Source organism: Pteronotus mesoamericanus, unplaced genomic scaffold, assembly GCF_021234165.1.
Source record: "Pteronotus mesoamericanus isolate MK-2021 breed Mesoamerican mustached bat unplaced genomic scaffold, CSHL_Meso_final scaffold_507, whole genome shotgun sequence".
Lineage (NCBI taxonomy): Eukaryota > Metazoa > Chordata > Mammalia > Chiroptera > Mormoopidae > Pteronotus > Pteronotus mesoamericanus.
Window position 1 is genome coordinate 11,784,155 of NW_026555319.1, and position 20,799 is coordinate 11,804,953.

The window sequence follows — 20,799 nt, forward strand, 5'->3', positions numbered from 1 at the left end:
ATATGATGGTGGTGGTGATGCGGACACGGTGGTGGTGACGACAGTGATGATGGTGGTGATGACGGTGATGATGATGACGGTGATGACAATGGTGGTGGTGATAATGGTGGTGGTGATGACGGTGAGAACTGTAACAGTGACGATAACAGCGGTGATGATGATGGTGGCGGTGAATGTGATGGCGAGGATGATAACGGTGATGGGAACAGCGGACATTAACTGAAGATTTACTCTGTGCCAGGCACTGTTCTAAGCAGCGTACACATGTTACCCATTTAATCTTCACAACATTTCTAATTGGAACCATTACGATCACCTTCCCCAGTTTGCAGAAGAGGAAACTGAAGTACAGAAAGGTTAAGCATCTTGCCCAGTTACCCAGCTAGAAAGCAGCCAAGCTGGATTTACACCCAGGCGATCTGACCTCGGAATCCGCATTCTTACCCATGACCTTGTGCTGTGTCTGAGTAGAGCTGGTCAAATGAAGAGACCGGAGGTGGTGCTGTGGGACCTGGTCTCCCCTCATCACATGATGCTGATGGGTGAACACATTCCATGCATTCCTGAAAGGCCCCAGATTCCCAACAGGAGGGAGGGTTAATGACTGGAACCCAAGGCCTGCTATGGAGTCAGAGCTACAGAGGCAATGACTGGGGAGAGAGGTGGCCGTGGCCAGGGGCAGTGGCTTTATGGTCAGGCTAGTCTGGGCTCAACTCCCAGATCTCTGGCGTGTCAGCTGCGTGACACTGGGAAAGGCCACTTCCCCCTCTGTAAATGGGGTTAAGTCTGGGCCTTCATGAAGTTGTGACAGAGACTAAATGAGATATAATGCACATCAAGCTCTTAGGGCAGTGCCTGGCACGTGTGAACACTCAGCAGTGCACCATAATGTCATGACTACTCTTCATATCATTGACAACGTTATAGGGCTCACTCTGCGTTCTCCTCAAAATTTTTGCTGGAAATAAAACAGAACCAGCTCACTCTTTTGGAGAACATTATGACTGATGTTAGAAGTTCAGGATTGAAATTCCAAAAAGATGACAGGTAACAGAAGTTATGTTGAAACCATTTTACATTTATAGAAAAGTTGCAAAGCTACTACCAAGATTTCTCATATGCCTTGTGTTAACACCTTAACAGCCAATGGACATTTGTCACAACTAAGAGATGAACTCTGGTGCAATACTTTTTAACTAAACCCCAGATTTTTTTTTTTTAATTTCACCAGTTTTTCCAGCAGTGATGTTGCAGGACACAACGCAGCACACCACATTGTAGTTAGTCTTTTAGTGGCTTTCAAAACACTTATTAGCTTATAAATTGTCTTTATTTTTTGAGCATGCCCATAGCATGTGTATATTGGAAAGCATTCAGACACTTTAGAAATGTGCACAGTAGGTAAGCGAGTGCTGTCCTCAAAGATGATCCTGTGGACACTCAGTCTTCCCTCCCCTGCATGGTATGCACACACACATCTAATTTTATCTCAAAGACAGGTCTTACGGCACATATCTCCCCACAAGTTGTCTTTCACTTAACAATAGAGTGTGGACACCTTTCCATTTGAGTACAGATGAAATTCTACTTTTACAAAGTATTTCTTTCCTGACTCTACAAGTAATACATTATAAAAGGAAGAAAGCTGAAGTTGCAAATGATTTCTCCCTTCCCCCCTTCAAAGGCAACAAAAATAAAACCATAATGTGAGTTTTGTCTATATTCTTTGCATAGTCACATATACTATAAACCCACACATGCATCCATTTCAAAGAAGAGAACCGTACTAAATATTTTGTTGTTTATCTTGCTTTGTTTTTAAAAATTAATTAACAATAATGCATGCCTCTTTCTACATCTGCACCTTCTTTTTAACAGTTGGGTCATATTTTATAATGTGGATATATAAACGTATAAAATTATAATATATGCCATCCTTTATCTGACCAACTCCTGTTGATAGACATTCTGCATTTTCCAGTTTTTCTTTTTGTAAACAATGTTGCAGTGGATTCTATAGCAAGGTATCTTTTCACACTTGCTGGAATGTTTTCTTAGGAAAAGTTCTAGAAGGAGCATGCGCTGCCTTTCATGAGTTTGCCTGAGAACTCCCCCTAGACCCTCCCCTACTAGGACAACTGCAAGATGCCCTGACTCCCTCCTCCCCTCCCCCTTTCTCCTTCCCAGATACTTTCATGGTGGAAGATGCGGTGGAAGCCATTGGGTTTGGAAAATTTCAATGGAAGCTGTCGGTTCTCACCGGCTTGGCTTGGGCAAGTATTTCTGGGGCAGATACCTCGCGTTCACTCTCCAAGAGACCCTTACCTATGCTGCTCCGCTGGGTTTCCGTGATCTGCATGGAAGGACGCAGTCCTTTGCACATAGAGCCTTGGCTTGAATCAGTGAGGCTTATGCTGAGTGAGGCAGGTAAAAATGCAGGTCAGCGCCTGGGGGGAGCTGGGTAATGCTGGCAATTGCCCACAAGGCGGAGTTGGAGCTTCTGGCTAATGAAATGGTTCTCAATCCTTGGGGGCTGGGGCCACTCTGAGATGATGAAGGCACCTGTGGAGCTCACCTTAGAGAAACACGCACCGACAAAAGTAAGCGCTTTGCTTCACCAGGCTCACGATTGCTTGTTAAAATCCCTGCGTAGGCCTATTGCAGATCGTGTCTCGAGTACAACTGAAATTCATTTTTGAAACTATTTTTCCAAATAGATCTTTAATTTCCCCATGTCATTTTCCCACTAATTCAAAAGGCTACCTGGATCGTCCACACATTCCCACGGCCACATGGGGCTGCTTCTGAACTCTCATTTCTGTCCCATAGTTCTATCTAGTCCTGTAAAAGACATTTTGTTCAGTTACCGGGGATTCCGAGTATGTTTTAATATATTAAAAGTTCACACTTGTTAAATATACTGAGAATACTACATGAACAATGACCTCTGAACCAAAAACCAACTAATCTTTAATTGAACTAACAAGAAAAGATCCTTGTCTATCAGTATAAAAAACGTTTTTCTTAGATTTTTGAAATGAGATGTTTTCCCACTTTATTCAGGAAGTGTCCCTATTTTTTTAAATACGGAAAATCACACACATAAAAAAAAAAGTTTAATATCTAGTTGTCAATTCCTGCATGGTACCACGCTGTTTTAATTACCAGAGATTCTCACATGCTTTGATGTGTGGTAGGGCGCTCAGCAGGCAGTAGAAGAGGGGCTTCCCTATGCTCTCTTAGGGGTCACTGAGTGAAGGGTCAGCCGTCCAGGCACAGGGCAACATCCTGGCCTCATGACCTTTGCTTGCCCCCTGCAGATGGCGGACGCCATGGAAATGATGATCCTGAGCATCCTCGCGCCCCAGCTGCACTGTGAGTGGCGGCTCCCCAGCTGGCAGGTGGCGCTGCTGACCTCGGTAGGCCACAGTTGCACACAGTCCTGCCCCCCTGGGGTGGTCTGCAGGGCGTCCTCCTCCTCCTGCAGCTGCCAGAGGCTCAGCAGAAAAGGAAGAAACTGCATGGGGACACCATGACCACAGCTTCCTTCACTCCCCAGTAGGTCGGCAACCAGTGGGACCGCGGCCCCCAGGGGACTCCCTGGGGGCTCCAGGCATCCTGCTCCATTGCTAGGAAGTTGGAAGCTGCCTGGGCATGTCACTTAGACCTTACATACCTCACTCATCCAAAAAGGAGATGCCAATACTTCCTAACCTCCTGTTTCCTGTTTTCATACTCTCCAAACTCTACCTTGCAACCTTTGATATTTTCCTAGCAACAGGACAAGGCATTTCTTTGGTATCGAATTTACTAATTTACTAGAAATCAGTAAAATGCTAGCTCTGCAGCCATGCTGCCTGATTCCAGCCCAGGCTGCCCCACTTACAGATGTGTGACCCCAGCCAAGTGACCTCCCCTCTCTGAGTCTCAGTTTCCTCATCTGTAAAGTGGGGACAATAAGGACACCCACTCCCTAGGATTGCTGTGAGGTTTCGGCAGTAACACGAAGCATGCAGAATAGTGTTTGCACCTCAGCGGGATCTCAGTGAATGTTGGCTCCTGATTATGGCTAGAGTGTGATGTCACAGGTTCACTGTGTTCTTCCCTTTCTCTGCGATGCTCCGTGTCACGGTCTAACAGGAACCCTCTTTCCACCCACAGGTAGTCTTTGTCGGCATGATGTCCAGCTCCACCCTCTGGGGAAACATCTCAGACCAGTATGGCAGGAAAACAGTAAGGCCACCTCTCCTAAGCACATGTCCCCTGGGTTATCTCCATGGTGATGGTGACAAGTAGCAAAACTTATGTTGGCCCCATGGACGAGTGAATGTTTGAACCGTGCCGTACAGGAAGCAGACTCCAGCTGCAGCCCCTCCTTCTGCGACTGGACAGGAAACACGTGGGCCAGCAGACACCAGGGAGATGTTGACTAATAAAACCCCCAGGAAGCGGCTGCGGCAGGGCCAGAGGCGCGAGGTTGGGGAACTAGCTGTAGCCTTTGGAGCCCAGGGGATCTTGGGTGGTTTTAGGGGCTAGAGAAGTTCGTTGGGAAGACCTCTCCAGACATCCTAGAGAGAGAAGAAGCTGGATTGCTGTGGTCTGCCAGGCAGGGCTTTCTAGGCTCTGCCTCCATCCACCCTCCCACCCATTTCCTGTTTCCAGAGGGTGTGAGTCACTACTTTAGTGATTTTCTGGTTGGATGATAGAGCAGAACGAGATCTGGAGAGAGGGAGGGAGGGAGAAGGGAGAGGAGAAGAAAGAAGATAGATTGAGGAAGGAAGGGAAGGAGGGAGGGAGCGAGGGAGGGAGGGGAAGGGAAGGAAAGAGAAGAACCTTTCAATATCAAATAGAGCCATTGCTGTGATGGAGCTGGGCTTCAAGAGCTATAAGCCTGGGCCGTCTGCTGCTGGACCTAACGTTAACCTTCAGGCCTGGGCCATAATGAAAGGAAAAAGCTCTTTTAAGGTCTTAACATGGCTTCCTCCTGAGCAGGCTGCATGTGGGGACAAACGACTCATTCCTCTGTCTCTGGCTAAAAACATTTTTTATTTACTTGTTCTTGAGGCAAACATGCACATGCACAGAAAAGTCCAGGAACTTGTCATGAGGAATTTTACTGTGCCCCAAATTCTGCCATCCAGATGCTCAGTACTGAAGTCATGAAGACTAAAGGGGGAAAAGGGTAAAATACCTTAATTTGGGGGCTGAATTTGCCACTGGGTGACTAAAGCAAGTCACTTCTCCATCTCAGGCCACAGTTTCCTTATTTATCTTAAAACAGGTTGGATTAGATAATAGCTGATATTTACAGCTACGATTTATTGAATTCCCCAAACTAAAGAGCAAATGGGTTTTTGTCCCTTCGGCCTGTTCTAATCATTCAGCAGGGGATGTGGGGAACACGGATTTGAAGAGTCAGAAGCCTCGGTGGATAGTGCTGTGATTGATTAGTGATGTCTGCCATGGGCACAGAGCAGGAAGATGGATAGGTAAGTTCAGTGAACTGTCCGAGGAAAGAGGCAGTGCTCTGTTGTCCACAGAGGTGGCCCCAGTGCCTGGCGCAGCACCTGGCTCCTAGCAGGCTCTCAGTAGATACTTCCTGAGTAACTGAACTGGATGGATGGGAATCAGATCTTGTTTCTATTTTCTGCCATCTCTCCTCTCCAGACCAGCAATGGACTTCATGGATGAATTGTCTTTGTTTACCCAAAAAGTGCACGAAGGTCACCATAGCTTAGGATCCTGGCTTAGTTTGGAACAGTGTGCTTATCCTGCTGCCAAGGGCAGTGACTCATACTCTGTTCCCAGGAGGAAGCCCTCTAGAACATAGATGCCTTTGTGTTTACGATGAGCCTCAGAAGTGAAAGCTCTAAGCCTGGATTTGAAAAGGTTTCATAGAAGGGTTTTCAGTAATGCCATTTACTGAATCTTGTGACTTCGAAACACATTTTGGCACCTTCTAGGACAGTGGTTCTTAGAGAGGGGGGTGAATTTTGCCTCCCCCCCCCCACTTAGCAAGGTCTTCAGGTGTTTTTGGTTGTCACAACTGAGGGGAGGGGTGCTTCGGCACCTAGTGAGTAGACGTCAGAGATTCCGTGTGAAATCCCCCAGTGCTCAGCACAGTCCCCACCGCAGAGAGTTACCAGGGCCAAAGTGTGAATGGTGCCAAGCGTGAGAAAGCAGGCACTGAGAGGGAATGTGCAGAGAGTGCCAAGTGGCCTTCTCGGGAAGAGCTGGTTCTCCATCATCTCACTGTATCACCTGGGAACCATTCAACCCTCATCTCAATATTTGCTCATTTGCTCAATAAGGGGCTCGTTTGGACAAATGAAAGATTGACATAGCAGCATCATGACAAGCATGGGCTCTGAGACCGAGCTGCTGAGGTTCAAATCCCAGCTCCTCCCATGATAGGCTGCATGACCTCCGGCAAGTTCCTCAACCTTTCTGTGCCTCGGTTTCCTCATCTGTAAATGGGATAATGAGAGTCTCTCCCTTTGGGCTGCTGTGAAGAGTAACTGGGCCCTTGTACAGAGAGCTCTTGCCTGAAAGGAAGCATTTCAAAAATGTCCATTATTATTCCCATCATTTGCCAAGCTCATGGTGCCAATAAATGGTAGTGCCAGTGTTAAAATGCAGGTGTGTCTGGCTCCAGAGCTGACATCCTTCCCCCTGGCCATGGCTGCTGGGAGACATGACTGAATTGTCCCCAGAATTCAGTCGATTGGTAGGACATTCATTCATCTCAAATAAATAAAGCTTAGGGGGCAGCCTGGAGTGTTTTTCCAGGTTTGCTGAGCAGCTTGCTAAATTCCACAGCCCATGCAAAGCTGGCTTGACCAGAGACAGAGGAAAGAAAGCACCCTGAGACTTCAGGGCCCCCTGGTCCCCTGCATGGAGTTCCGGCCCCACCTCAGGGAGGATGGATCAGGCTCTAATTATAAACCTTCCCCAGAACTCCTCCAGGAACAGCGGGTGAGCTGGGCAGCTGGCAAGCTTTGGTGAGTGCTGAAAATCTCTTAGCTCCTTCGTCTGCCTCCGCCCAGCTGGGAGGTTTCTATGAGGGTGTCCGCTGCGTGACTTTGCAAGGGAGTCACATATGGGATGGGGACTCAGTGGGCCACTTCAGTTCCTGTAGAAGTTTCTGCAGCTTGGGGGCTTGGGGCAGCCACTGAAAGGCAGGGCAAATATGGGTGTGCAGACTCGAAGGGATGTAAATAGACAAACCCAGGTTCATATCCTCATGAACCTGGAGCAAGTTGCTTCACCTCTCTGAGCCTCAGTTTCCCCTTCTGCAAAACCGGGGTGACAACAGTGAGAGCTCATCATGCTGTTTAAAGAAGGCAATGTAGGTGAGGCACTTGGAACCATGTTTACTGGTGCATGGTTAGCCTGTGATCATTCGTAACTGTTATTGGTTGGAACTCAAGGAAAAACCATTGCAGAGTATGATCAGGTCACTTTCTAGTTCAATGCCTACAGGTCCATGTGTTCTCTCAGGAGGGAAAGGAGGCGGCTGGCAGGCACTAGGCCTTTCGTTTCAGTGTTTTGGAGATTCCCTAGGTTTCCTTGCCCTTTGACTCCTCATCCTTGCACCCGAGCATGGATGGCGAATACCTGAGTTGGGGGCTTCCGTTGAGAGAGCCCGGCAGGTGACAGAGCAAGCTCCTCTTGGGGGTGATGGGCCTGCCACCCTAATGGTAGCGAGACTTTTAGCTCCTTGGAGCGGGAGCCGGAAACTTTTCCAAGCTCCAGGTTGCAAACTGATGAGCCATGGGCCAAATATGGCCCACAGATGTGCTTTCTTTATCCCATACAAGGCTTCATAGGATTTCGGGTCCGTTGCCTCTATTTCATAGATGACATAATTTGCATAAATATAGAGTTATGGGGATTTTTGTTTTTGAAAATTGGCCTATCTGGCAGCCCTATTCCATGATGGTAACTTTTGATTTTAGAGACAGAGAGGAAGGGGGAGAAGGGGAGAGAGCGAGAGTCATCATTTTGTTGTTACCATAATTTATACATTCATTGGTTGATTCTTGCATGTGTCCTGACTGGGGATTGAACCCGCAACCTTGGCATATTGGAATGATGCTCTAACTAACCAACTGAGCTACCTGGCCAGGGCCCATGATGGTGACTTTTGGCCAGAGCTGAGCAGAGGCTGATAGGGCAGGTCAAGTTCTCTTTCATTCACTCAGACTCACCTGTCCTTGCTGCATTACACCTGTATGGTGCAGGTATGTTCTCTGCCAGAGGTAATGGGGAGCCATCTAAGGCCCTGGAGGAGGGGAGCGACTCGTTCACGGTACAGCATTTGGGGCTGGAAATCCTGGCTCCAGTTTTGACTCTGCTGACCTTAAACAAATCACTCCATGGTCAATACTTTGACCATTGCTGTGCTAATTTGGAAATGAAAATAACCTTTTTCCAAAAGTGACTGTGAGGATCTGTGCAAATGAAAGTTCCATGAAGTCAGAGGCCCTGGCTGTCGTGTTCCCTGCCGTAGCCCAGGGCAAAGTCCACTGACTGGCATTCAATACGTGCATAGTTAATGGATGAATGAACAAATAATAGTGCTTTGACTGCCAGGCACACAACAGGTGCTCAATACCTGCTTAGTGAACAAATGAGTGAGTGAATGAATGAATGAAGGATACATATCAGTACCTCTAGTGCAGAGCACACAGGTGTTCAATACATATTTTTTGAATAAACAATATATATCAGTACTCTAGTGTCTGGCATACAACAGGCACTCGATACCTGCTTATTATTGAATAAATAATTGAACGAGCAAATTAATGAATCTATAATGTCTATGCATCTATTTCTAGAGCCTGGCATACAGGGGACTCTCAATAAATAAATATGGAACAAAGGAAGGAGGGAGGGAAGGAAGGGAGGGAGGGGAAGAAGAAGGGAGGAAAGGAGGGGCTCACAACCTGAAAGACAGGACTGATGTTAGGCAGAGTGACAAGTGTAGTTGATGAGAAGCCCAAAGGACATTTCTACAGAATCCCCAAGCAGCGCTTGGTGGGGGCTGGCTGGCGGCACCCGCGGCTTCTCAATAGGCGTGGCGCTACTCACGAACGGTCGCTGAGTCCTCATTTTCTGGGCAGCTGGGAAGCCCTGGCAGCAGCAGGCAAATGCAGAGCCAGGAGTGACCTGCTGTGACCCGACAGGGCGGGTCAGCCTGCCTGTCTGTGGTGCCTGGCATGCGGGTCCCCAGTGAGGTCAATTGGGTGACACAGGCAGCCAGGGAGGGAGGCTTGGCCCCCGTGCCCGGCCCTGGCGCCCTCGTCCCTTCCTTTCCCTTGTGTCCTGCTGCATTTTCCTTTTTTTCTTTTCTCTGCTGCTAATGGTGTCCTGTTTCTGATTCAAGACTTGGGTTCCAGGGAAAAAAGTCTTTATTGAGTTAGTTTAAGCCAAAAGAAAGGAATTAAATATATATATATATATGTGGCAGGTACCTGTTTCATAGTCATGGGCTTAGGGGTGCGTAAACATTGCTTTATTATTATTGCAACAGATCCAGGACCTCATACTTTAATAATTCTTGTCCTACCTGTTCTCTTGTGTACACTGTATCTTTATTTGTATTAACTGTTTGTTGTTGTTTTTTTTTTTAATGAAATGAATTTTGGGGAGAAGAAACTTTACAGAGCATCTTAAATGGGAAATCAGTAACAATTGCCCTAAGGAAATATCTGCAAAAGATAAATGCAATGGAAATAAAACAATGTTATTAAGCCCTAGCTGGTTATGTTGCCCTACCGCTCTCTTTGTTAAAAAGAGAAATTAGTGGGCGGTGAAAAGGCGTTAAAGACAGACTAGCACAGCTCACGTACTTCCTTTTGGACATAATCAGGAGAATGGATATTGAAATGAAAAAAGAAACCACTTTCTTGCTAGGTTATTCAGAGTTAGTTAAAATATTTTCTCTACTACCTAAAATCATTTTCCTAAAGACCCAAAATCTGGTCGACCTCCAAATTTTCCCTGAAGTCCTTTTACTTCGGTTTACGCTTTTAAAACTAAAGTCAAAGGCTTTGCCCTTTTCTCCTGACATGTCCCCTGGGGGCTGGAGAGTGCACTCTGTGAAGCTGGGAGGGGGCTGCAGAGGGAGGCCTGCCCCGGCCTTTTAGAGCCCTCTGAGCCCCTGTAAAATTTGCGTTCTGCTCCATGACTGGGCTGATGTTGGTTGTTATGTAAAAACTGCCATTGAGGTCATGTTTACTCTCTATTCTTTCTCAACCCCTAGGAGCAGTGAACACTCCAGGAGTATACAGTTTGTCTTTCTTGTAGCATTGTGTCCCCAGGTAGATCTTAACCTTGTCAAACACAACGTTCCCTTCCTGGGAAAAACACTTATTAAAAATCTTAATAGTGTTGCCTAATTTCCAGAAATGATTTCAAAGATAAAACGAAATTGCCACTCTCATCATTTAAAAAAAAGAAATCAGCTATAACGCCCTAACTATGATATGGGGGAGAAATCTTTGCAACGGAGATACTTAATGTAAGATTTATTTCCAATATGCAAATGTTCATGGACAGTTTTGCCTTGATAGCAAAAGGAAGTGGTGAATATTTGCCCCTGATCATAAATAAGCTTGTATTTAACTGAACCTTGTTGCTGTTTTTTCTTTAGAGTTGACAGATGGAAGTAAGATTGAGATCAGTCTATTCGTAGGTACAGACCAAAGCCTTGTGAGTGGGGACCAACGCTGAAGTGTTCCCTCAGTGACTCCAACCCCCCACACAGTGTTGCCACTGGCAACACAGTTTTCTGAAATGATGAACAATTTCGTAACCTTCCAGATAAAACAAAGCACAATTTTCCTTTGATTTACCGGAAGCTGCCTTCTTGAAAAATTAAATATAGTATATTCAAATAATACCCACCCCAAATCCTGTCTATATGTAAACTGGATTGAAGATCTAGGTGTAGGTGGTCAAAAACAGAGTTTTCAGCTGCACGACGGTTGGGTGGGAAGTTTGATTCGAGCCCGTGTAGGACGCAGGACAAGTCTTTACGGGGTCTTGTGCACGGTGGGACATCTTCCGCCTCCGGGCCCTGGCTGGTAAAAGCCAATCATTGGGACGAGCAAGAATGCCCCACAGTTTTGCCCCAGACCCCCTAGAGGTTAGCAGCACCCACACAGAAAACCCTTGGTTGCGTGGGTCACCCTTTCACATGACTCTATTGGTGACTTGAAATATGTGGGGCCGTGTGACCTGGAGGTGCTGAGAAGCCCTGTGACCCGGTGTCTCCCTTCTCCGCAGGGGCTGAAGATCAGCGTGCTCTGGACCCTGTACTACGGGATCCTCAGTGCTTTCGCGCCCGTGTACAGCTGGATCCTGGTGCTCCGGGGCCTGGTGGGCTTCGGGATCGGAGGGGTCCCCCAGTCGTAAGTAAATACCCAGCCCCGGCCTTCCAGCTGGGCAGTCAGTCAATGGTGTTCACGGCCTTGAGGGGTGTGAAGATGCCGCAGCAGGGCGTCTGGTATCAGGGAGCCCTGAGGTAGCCATGTACTGATGGAACTTCTGCTGATGTTGATGTTTTACTTGGTGGGGTGACCCAGCCCCCTTGCCTGAGGTCCCTGGTGAGCGTGCCCTTCTCAGGCCATTGCTGCTGTTTGTCCACTTGCCACAAAATTTAGGCATGGGGTTACCAAGAGATGTCCAGTGTACCACCTGGGTGACAAATTGGGTAGCCCTACTGCCTCCTGATGCTCAGGATTCCTCAGACAGAATGCTCGCTCTTTCCCCTGCTTGCTCATTTCATGACACAAGGAAGCCAAAGTTATTAAATAGGTGGCAGCTGTTGTGCAAAGTCTGATGGGACTCTTACTGTGTCCCCTGTCTGGGAATCAGAACACGTTCCTCAAATTGGATCACTGGGAAGACAGCAATGACCGTCAAAATGATGATCCTTCTTCAAATCTTCGATTTCCAGAACGATGTGGTCTTTCTACATAGTACCACATAATAGTCATTGATTAAAGGGTGTCCTGTGTCCTGGAAATAGCACCCCTTCCTCACAGGGCTTCATCTCCAAGCTGATGCCTCCGTGGCACCTCGAAAAGTCTGTTCCTTCACTCTCTCAGTCCAGCAGCTTCGGGATGACCTAGCACGTGGTGGGGCCCATGGATTCCATGCTGTATGCTGCCGTGGCTGCATCTCCTTTGTTATGTATCTCTTGGTCCCATGTCCTGTTATGCAGGATCCTGGGTCAGTGGACCAAATACTCTGAAAACCCTCTGCTAACGGTGCTGGCTGAGACCCTACGGGAAAGGCAAGCCAATACGCAGAATATGTGCCAACTCCAGCCAAGATGAATCACTGGTCCTTCTGAAATGGAAGGAGCCCCACGTAAATAACTTGCCACCAAGTGACAGGGGCCAGTCCCATCCTGGGGGCTCTGCTTTGGTCTCAGCTGCTGACAGCTTGGCTCTTTGGTTGCGGTGCTAGCAAGACTGGCCTTGGTGGGTGAGGATCTGGCCCTGCACCACTGTTAACCATTCAGTGATTGGCTTCTGGGGCCTGTCAAGTGTGCCAGTTGGGATGGAGAGATGATCTAGAAGAGCAATGCTAGTGCTGACGTAGCATGGCTAGACCATGAGCTCTGCAACCAGCTTCAAATCCTGACTCTGTCCCATAATGGCTGTGTGACCTTAGGCAGGACATTAACCTTTCTACACCTCAGTTTATTCCTCTCTAAAATGGAGCTGAAAGTATACCTACATCATGAGGGCACTTAGAATATTCAATGACAATACAGGTAAAGTGCCCAGGACAGCGCCGGGCAGAACGCTCCGTAAAGGTGAGCACGCTTCTGGTCTGCTGAGGGCTTTGTTAGGAAGCTCAAGTGTCTGTGTGATGGATGGTGGAGTCACCGTGTAACTGTGAAGAGAATGAACGGGGAGGGGAGGCGATGTGACCTGATGGGTTTAACACAGGAACAAATGCCCAGACTCTTTCTGCCACTTAGAGGCTGGAGGGACGGTGAGTGGCTCTCAGTTCTCAGTCCTCCCCTCCCTCACTCATCACGGATCCCTGCAGGGCTCTGCAGAGCAGGCCTTCGACACATCCTCCTGGATCTGGGATGAGCTGAAAACCACTGGAGCTGGAAGCAGAGGCCCCTACGCCACGCCCATAAATCTGGGCTTGCGGGGGCCTGGGGCCCATGTGCTCCATTCAGGCCCAGTTCCAGGAGTTCCTTCAGACACAGCCGCCACCCCATTCATGTCCAGGGGACAGTTGTCCCCTAGTGGCTGGAAGGAACGCCCTCACAGAAGCCCACATGAAATCCCTTTCCCTGGGATGCGCAGGGCGATGTCAGCAGAAGCGGCCCCCAAACAGCCGCGTGGATTTTCTTCCCACATGAGGTAAAGGAAAGGAACGTAGTATTCTCAACGTCCAGAGCGATCTTTGTTCAAGATGGTGCAATGAGAAGCACTGGTTTCTACTTCCTCCTCCACATTTTCTGGAAATGGCATAAAAGGTATAAGAAATAGGAAAGTCATAGCCCTGGGAAGCAGGAAGAGGGTGCCAACAGCAGACTAGACATTTTGAGGAACTTCTAGAAGGCTCTAAGCAGAGAGGATCACAATGACAGAGGAACCAGAGGCGAGAGAAACCACCTCCTAAAACTGCAAATGGGAGACATCTTTGAGGAGAGAGGACAGGACACCAGGGAAATAAAATAAAGGACACAGAGCAGCTGGGAGGGCCTTTACCCCTTACCCTTACATTGTGAGGGCCCCCAACTTGCCTTCCCACTCCCTGCCCCCACACCCCAAATATCATGCCTCCCCACTGAGCTGTTCATTTCTTGAACATTACTCCAGCTTTTCTGTTTGTTTCTTGAGCTATTACTACATTGCGGGCACTGGATCATGTGTATAAAGCATTTTAAAACTCATAAAACCTCAGGACACAGATATTATTACCTCCATTTTACAGGTAAGAAAACTGGGCTTTAAAGAAGTTTAGTAACATGCCCAAGGTCACACACAGCAAGTAAACTGCAGAAGCGAGATTTAAACTTCACTTGACCCTCCCAACATATTCTCTTAACAACTCCATTCAGCAGCTCTTTTGTCTATGGGGAAAGCAAATAAAAACCACAAACAAAATTACAGAAGGAATATTTTACCACCCAAAAAAGCCACTGGCTTCCTAGTTCTTTTGCTTCAGCCATTTACATAAAAATAATCGTCTTAATCATGCAATGTTCTTATCTAGTTATAAAAATGGCTCCCCTAAGTTCATTGTTGGAAAACATTTAGTTGAAGATATTTTTATGTAATTAAATGTAACTAAGAGCTTCTGTTCACTTAGAATAGCTTTACCCAATTGCACCACCTCACAAACCAAATGAATAGGAGTTTGCTGTGCAATTTTTAAAAACCCAACAATCAGAAGTCCTTATAAGGTACTTTAAACTTTCAGTATAAATACAAATTATATTATTTACATTTTTAAATTAAAAAGTCTTCTTTCACTTTTATTGATATGTAATTGGCATGCAGCACTCTGTAAGGTTAAGGTGTACAGCATAGTGACTGGACTTACCTATTTTGCAAAATGATTACCTCATTAAGTTTAGGTAACATCCATCATCTCATATACAAATTATATTATTTATAAGGAGCCCATCCCTCTGCCCTGATCTGTGACTTTCTCTGTCCCTCCTTCTCTCCTTCTCTTTCTTCATTCCTTTCTTTCTTCCCCCAAAGCAGGTGGCACATTGGTTCTTGGTGATAACAACAATAATAACGTTAATAGTGATGATGATGATGATGATGATGATGATGATGGTGATGATGATGCTAATTGAGTGCTTACCAAGTGCTAGGCCTGTGCTAAGTGCTCTCTTCACACTACCTCCTCTTGTCCATTGAACAGTCCTATTATTTCCATTTTACAGGTGAGAAAACCGAGGCTCAGAGATCACAAGTGACTTGCTTAAGGTCAGATGGTTATTAAGCAGAGTGTGGAAGTTATTTTGCTTTGTAACAAACCATCCCTCCACTTATGGCTTAAAACAATGATTTATTTAACTCATGATCCTGCGATCGGGCAGTTTGGCGGTTCCGGTCTCAGCAGGGCTTACTTATGCGTCTTCAGTCAGCTGGTGAATTGAATGGGGACTGGCTGGGCTAACAGGGCCACAGCTGACTCCTCTGTGTGCCACAAGCCTGTCATCCTGCAGCTGGCGAGTCCAGGCACCTGGTCACATGGTACCTGGGCAGGGGTCCAAGACAAGCAAGCAGAAGCCACAAAGTTTCTTGAGGTTCAGGCTTGGAACTGACACACTATCACTTCTGCAACTTTCTATTGACCAAAAGCAAGTCACAATGCCCAGATTCAAGGGACTGGCACCTAGACTGGATGGAGGGAGCAAAGATGCAGGGAGGGAAGACTGTGGGGCAACTTTTGCAAACCATCTACTGGGTTCAGATTCAGGTTGTCTAATGCCAAAGCTCTTCCATTTGAACAAATACTAGCAAAGAGTTCTGAGCTTATGTAGTCAAGTGTCCTGGTGAATCATTAATGTCCACGGGTCCTGAGCGCTGATTTGTAGATGATTCTGGGTGGTTCTGAGCAGCTGCCACTCTCTTTAATGAAGCCAGGAAAGAGGAATCACATTTAGGAGGCAAAATACTCTTGTTTTCTGTCTGTGAAGGAGCGTTAAGGACGAAGAGACTTTAATTCAAGCAGGGGGGTTAAATGTAATTTTATTTTGATCATTACAAACAATACGTTTTTGTTGTTTTAGAAAGATTTAAAAATGCAGGTAAGCATCCTACTCCCCAAAGGATAATTGCCTCTAATTGCCCCTACCACCTCGCACACAAACAGGAATAAATACAAGATACAGGTGAGCACTCAGGCAGATCATTTCTTATTTCCAGTAGAGGGTGCTGTGTACTTCAGAAGAAGTGCCACTCACCTAAGAGGCTGGCACCTGACTTGCTTTTAGCTGCTCTTAAAAATGCTGCACAACCCCAGGTAGCTGCCCACCTGTTCTACCTAGAAACCTGCCTCAGAAGGTTCTTCAGATTGGTGCCTACAGTGAGCTTGCTCACAAACCTGCCCTTCGCACGGCTTTTTCTTCCAAAGATCAAGCAGAAATGCCAAATGGAGATCACAGCCCATTTCTTTCTAAGCCCGTGATCCAAATGGCAAATCTCTGATTGCCAAAGTACTATAAATATGATTACTTGCAGTGGGGGGTTATTTACACCAGCATCAGCTGCTTCTTGGCATTGCTGATTTTGTTGCTCGTTCTTTTATTCTGCGTAATTGTAATAATCACCATACTTTGGATGGCGATCAAACGGCTTGTTTTCATTGTAAACTGCTATGAATAATGGCCGAGCGTGGGGCACAACAATTCCCGGCAAAGATGTTTCTTGTGGCATAGGTTGCAAAAACAAGACATTGCAAACAATCTCTGTATTGATCGACAGGGCTGCAGCTGTTAAAAAATAATGCTGTAGATCTTCGTATATTAATATGGAAAGATTCCCACACTGTTTTATTGGAAGCAGATCCTGACACAGATTCAAGAACAAATACAGTTGACCTTTGAACAACGTGGGGGCTGAGGCGCCACCACTGTGCAGTCAAAAATCCGAGCATAACTTTTGACTCCCCGAAAGGTTAACTACAGTCAGCGCATCATATCCTCAGGTTTCAGATCTGCAGATTCAACCAGCCATGAATAGAAAACAGTATTTTCCATCCATGGATGAGAAAGTGCTGCTGGGAATGTGAAAATAGTTTTTGACCCAAGATGGGTGTTGGTTGAATCTGCGGATGTGAACCCGAAGGCTTTCAAAGGGCCGGAATTCACGTGTAAGTGGACCCACCTGATTCAAATTCGTGGCGTTCAAGGGCCAGCTGTAGTCATTTACTCTGGGAGACTCTGCATCATACGTCTCCAGACTTCCCTGTGCCAGAGAGGAGCTGAGGGCTGCTCCTGGGAAGTGTAAATTCTTTGGGGCTTCCAGTCTGCCACACAGGTTGGCAAAGCAACCTTTAATGTCCAGAGAGAGCACTCAGGAACGAGTTGCAGATTCTAGCAATTGGCCGTTGGAGTGGCAGGCACGGCAGTGATAAGAGGTGGGGCATGTGGATGGGTGGAACCTGGACGGTATGCGGCACATGTTAAGGAAGGAAGAGAGGCAGAGAGGAAGATAAGGAGAAAGGGAGGAAGGAGGGAAGGAAGGAAGGGAGGGAGGGAGAGTTGGAGGGGAAAGGAAGTGAAAAAAAAGAAATACCTTATTTCTTAAATGTATCTATATACATAGAGAAAGAGCTGAAAGGTTGCAAAACAAACTGCTGGTGATGTGGCTTTGGGGGAGGAGAATGGAAGAAGGGTTATGAGGAAAAAGGAAGGATCGTCACATATACCCTAATGCATCCGTGTACTACTTCAACTTAAAAAAAAAAAAAAAAGACTGCATCCTGCCCTGACTGATGTGGCTCAGTGGGTTAGGTGTCATCCGCACAAACTCAAAGGTCACTGGTTCAATCCCCAGTCAAGGCACAGGCCCAGGTTGTAGGGTTCCCAGCTGGGGTGTGTGAGAGGCAGCCAATCAGTGCTTCTCTCCCTCACTTTTTCTCTCCCTTCCTCTCTCTCTAAAAAAGAATAAATGACATCTTTAAAAAAGGACTGCATGCTATAGGTTCATTATAAAAAGAAATCCTTGGCATCTAATGCAGAACTAGCTTTGCCCTTAGAATATGCTTTCGCACAGTTTTGCATGGTTAGTAGTTTGGCTTTAATCTGGTGAGTGAAAGGTAAGTATGCTTCTCATTTTTTTATTATTTTGGATTTTAAAAATAATGTAAGCACACCTTTTGCGATTAGAATAAAATTCCAAAGATGACACTCATACTGACCACTGTAATCTTCTGCAATCACTGTTATCTTGGTCCCTGTTGTTAAGGTTGAGTTAATGAAATTCCTAATAGCTTTTGTTGAAAGAGGTACTGGTAAGTATATAAATTGGAACAACTTTTTTGGAACCACTTTGATATATACATTCCCAAAAGTCTTAATAATATGCATTCTCTTTGACTCAAATTCTACATACAGGAATCTATCTTGTGGAAACCACATAAAGACAAAGATTTCAGCCTAAAGATGTTCGTTAAAGTGTTGCTTATTATTGTGAAACCATCTAAATACGGAAATGATTGATGGGATGCACAATATAGACAGACCTTGATTAAGCTTTTGGCTCTTCCACTTACTAACTTGCTAGCCTGCTGTGTGACCCGGGCCAACTAACAACTTATCTGACAAAGATATAGATATGAAAACGGGAGTGAAAGATATGCACACACAATGAAAACTATTGTTAACTACCCTTATCGACTCTCAATGTTTATTGACTAGATAAGCCATGTAAATGAAAACATCTAGAACAGTGTAAGACCATGTTGGGCACATAGTAGTTCCTCAATAAAAAGGTAGCTATTATGCAAGCATACAATAGCATATATGTAAGAGGATTTAAAATGGCATGGAAATATTTATAAATAGAATAAAAGAGAGGTTCAGATGTCCTGAGTGTGATCTCAGCTAGGGGTTTGGAGAGACAGAGACAGAGACCGAAAAGGAGAGAGAGAGCAAACCCCAGCAGAGAGAGGGAATACACTGAAATCCACTGTGAGACAAGACTCCCAGACATTTTTCCTCACAATTTTCTCTAAAAAGAGTCTCTTTGGACCCCTCAACCCCCGGCATTTCCTCTGAGGCTCTTGAGAATTCTTCAATCTCTGGACAGAGATGCCTTTTGTCCTAATCCTAAGAAGGACTTTTACAGGTGACACAACTATTTCTAAGTCTCCATGGTATTGCTGAGGCCAACTTCTGAAAAGATAGCCGCTCTGCAGGGCAAGGTGGTGTGGGCTGGAAGCCACAGAAGCAGACAGACCAGGCAGAGACTCTCGTACAAGTGATTTCTTCAGGGAATGCTCTCAGGAGCGACAGGGACAACCTGAGGGATGGTTCTCCTGTGAAGCTGTCCATCATGCCACCGCCGATTTCCCCTCCCTCTCTCCCTGGGTTGTGGAGAGGGCTCGGTGAGGGCAATGATTAAATTTGAGAATCATTTGGGGAGTTAGTTAAAAATGCAGATGCCAGGGCCCCACCCCCGAGAGTCTGTTTCTGAAGGTCTGGGGTGGGACCTGAGGAATCTACATAGAAAGTCGTCATCCCGGGAAATTCTGATGCAAGTGGTCCATGGACCACACTCAGGAGCCTTGGCCTTGGAATTCAGTAAATGGTAGCAATCGCTCCACTCTCTCTTGACCTTGACCCCTTTTCTGTCTTTGCTTTCCCAGGGTGACGCTGTATGCTGAGTTCCTTCCCATGAAAGCCAGAGCTAAGTGTATTTTGCTGATTGAGGTAAGGACAGTGGCTGGGTTTCTGGAGAATTCTCAGTCTCTGGCATGAGGTTCTCAGGCGTCTTGAGCCACAGGACAAGGAAAAGGGAATTTAAGAAAAATATAACAGATTCAACATGCACAGACTTAAGTGGATCAGTTATGTTGGTTTTGACATGGTTGTTCTGAACATGGGGAAGTTCTTTAATTGGCAAGAAAATTCATTCCACAATCCCTTTGGGAAAAAATGGCGGCTGGCAGGTGGTATGTCCTTCTTGAACTGGAAATAGCTTTTATCTGAGAGTTAACGCTGAATGGTACAGTTTGAGAGGACCACACTCCTGCCTTCCACCCATATCATCCCACTCCGCGTCCCGCGTGTCTCGTCTGAGCTCTCCACTCGTGGCCACCTCTGTGGCCTACAGGCTGCCTTAAAACTCCCTTGATCCAGCGAGTCCCTCTCAAGCCCTCCTTCTGCCAGGGTCCCGTGATCCACTTTCCAACCATGATCTGGAAGATCTCATGGCAAATTCATTGCTGCCCAACGGCCCCTCCTCCGTGCAGTGTCAGAACGGTATATTTGTCCTTGCTGGACACTGATGTCCACAGTGATAACTGGGATGCCACTTTGACCTCCCGAGTTACCATGAACCCACTGACGATATAGATCACAATGACCCCATAGCCCGACTTAACTATCTTCACTGCACACAAGCCTGACCAATCAGGACAGAAGTCAACTGGTCCGGATGAACCAGTTGTTTAAATATTGAAATGCTGATTCTGAACCTTGATTACCTCTCATGACCGGACACCCCGTCCTCTCTTAGGAAACACTCCCCCTCCCAAGAACTCTCCATGATCCAGCAACTAAAGGGTTAACTCTTGGCATAGGCATGGCGGGGGTGGACGAGGTGTGTGACCAGTGTTCATTCTGATTGTCAGTGGGTAGTTAGACATTTTGACAGTTACCCTGGTTGTCAGCAACAGAAATGGACTGTGGCTAATTTAAGCAAAAAGAGATTCAGGAAGGCTCTTGGGGGCCCCCGAACTGTTGGGGTAGCTGAAGGAGTGGTGTGGGAGTGGACAAGAGTTGTGGAGTCAAGGTTGCAGCAGAACATAGCAGACTCAGATTAGGCACATTGGAAGAGGGTTTCACAAAAGGACTATTTCTAGTGGCCTTACAGGGGTAATATCACCCCAGGCCTGAAAGGGCAAAGGGAGGGAGTAATTGGTAGCCCGGCAGCAGGGGTAGTGGGAGAGAGAGAGAGAGAGTTGTATGGCTGAAAGTGTTGGATGGGAGCCGTGACCTTCAGCTGAGGGCTGCAGCCAGCCCATGACGGCCCTGCAGGGAGGGAGTCAGAGAAACGAGCGCCCACTCTC

At 46.6% G+C, this 20,799-nt stretch overlaps 1 protein-coding gene across 1 annotated transcript in view; it reads left to right on the plus strand.

Annotated features, from left to right (window-relative positions):
- Positions 1-20,799, plus strand: part of SVOP (SV2 related protein) — a 48,686-nt gene that overhangs the window by 9,900 nt on the left and 17,987 nt on the right. The window contains exons 3-7 of the mRNA XM_054594382.1: positions 2,188-2,273; positions 3,321-3,419; positions 4,162-4,233; positions 11,293-11,417; positions 19,375-19,438. Coding sequence (XP_054450357.1) covers positions 2,188-2,273; positions 3,321-3,419; positions 4,162-4,233; positions 11,293-11,417; positions 19,375-19,438 — 446 coding nt within the window. The remainder of the gene's footprint in view (positions 1-2,187; positions 2,274-3,320; positions 3,420-4,161; positions 4,234-11,292; positions 11,418-19,374; positions 19,439-20,799) is intronic.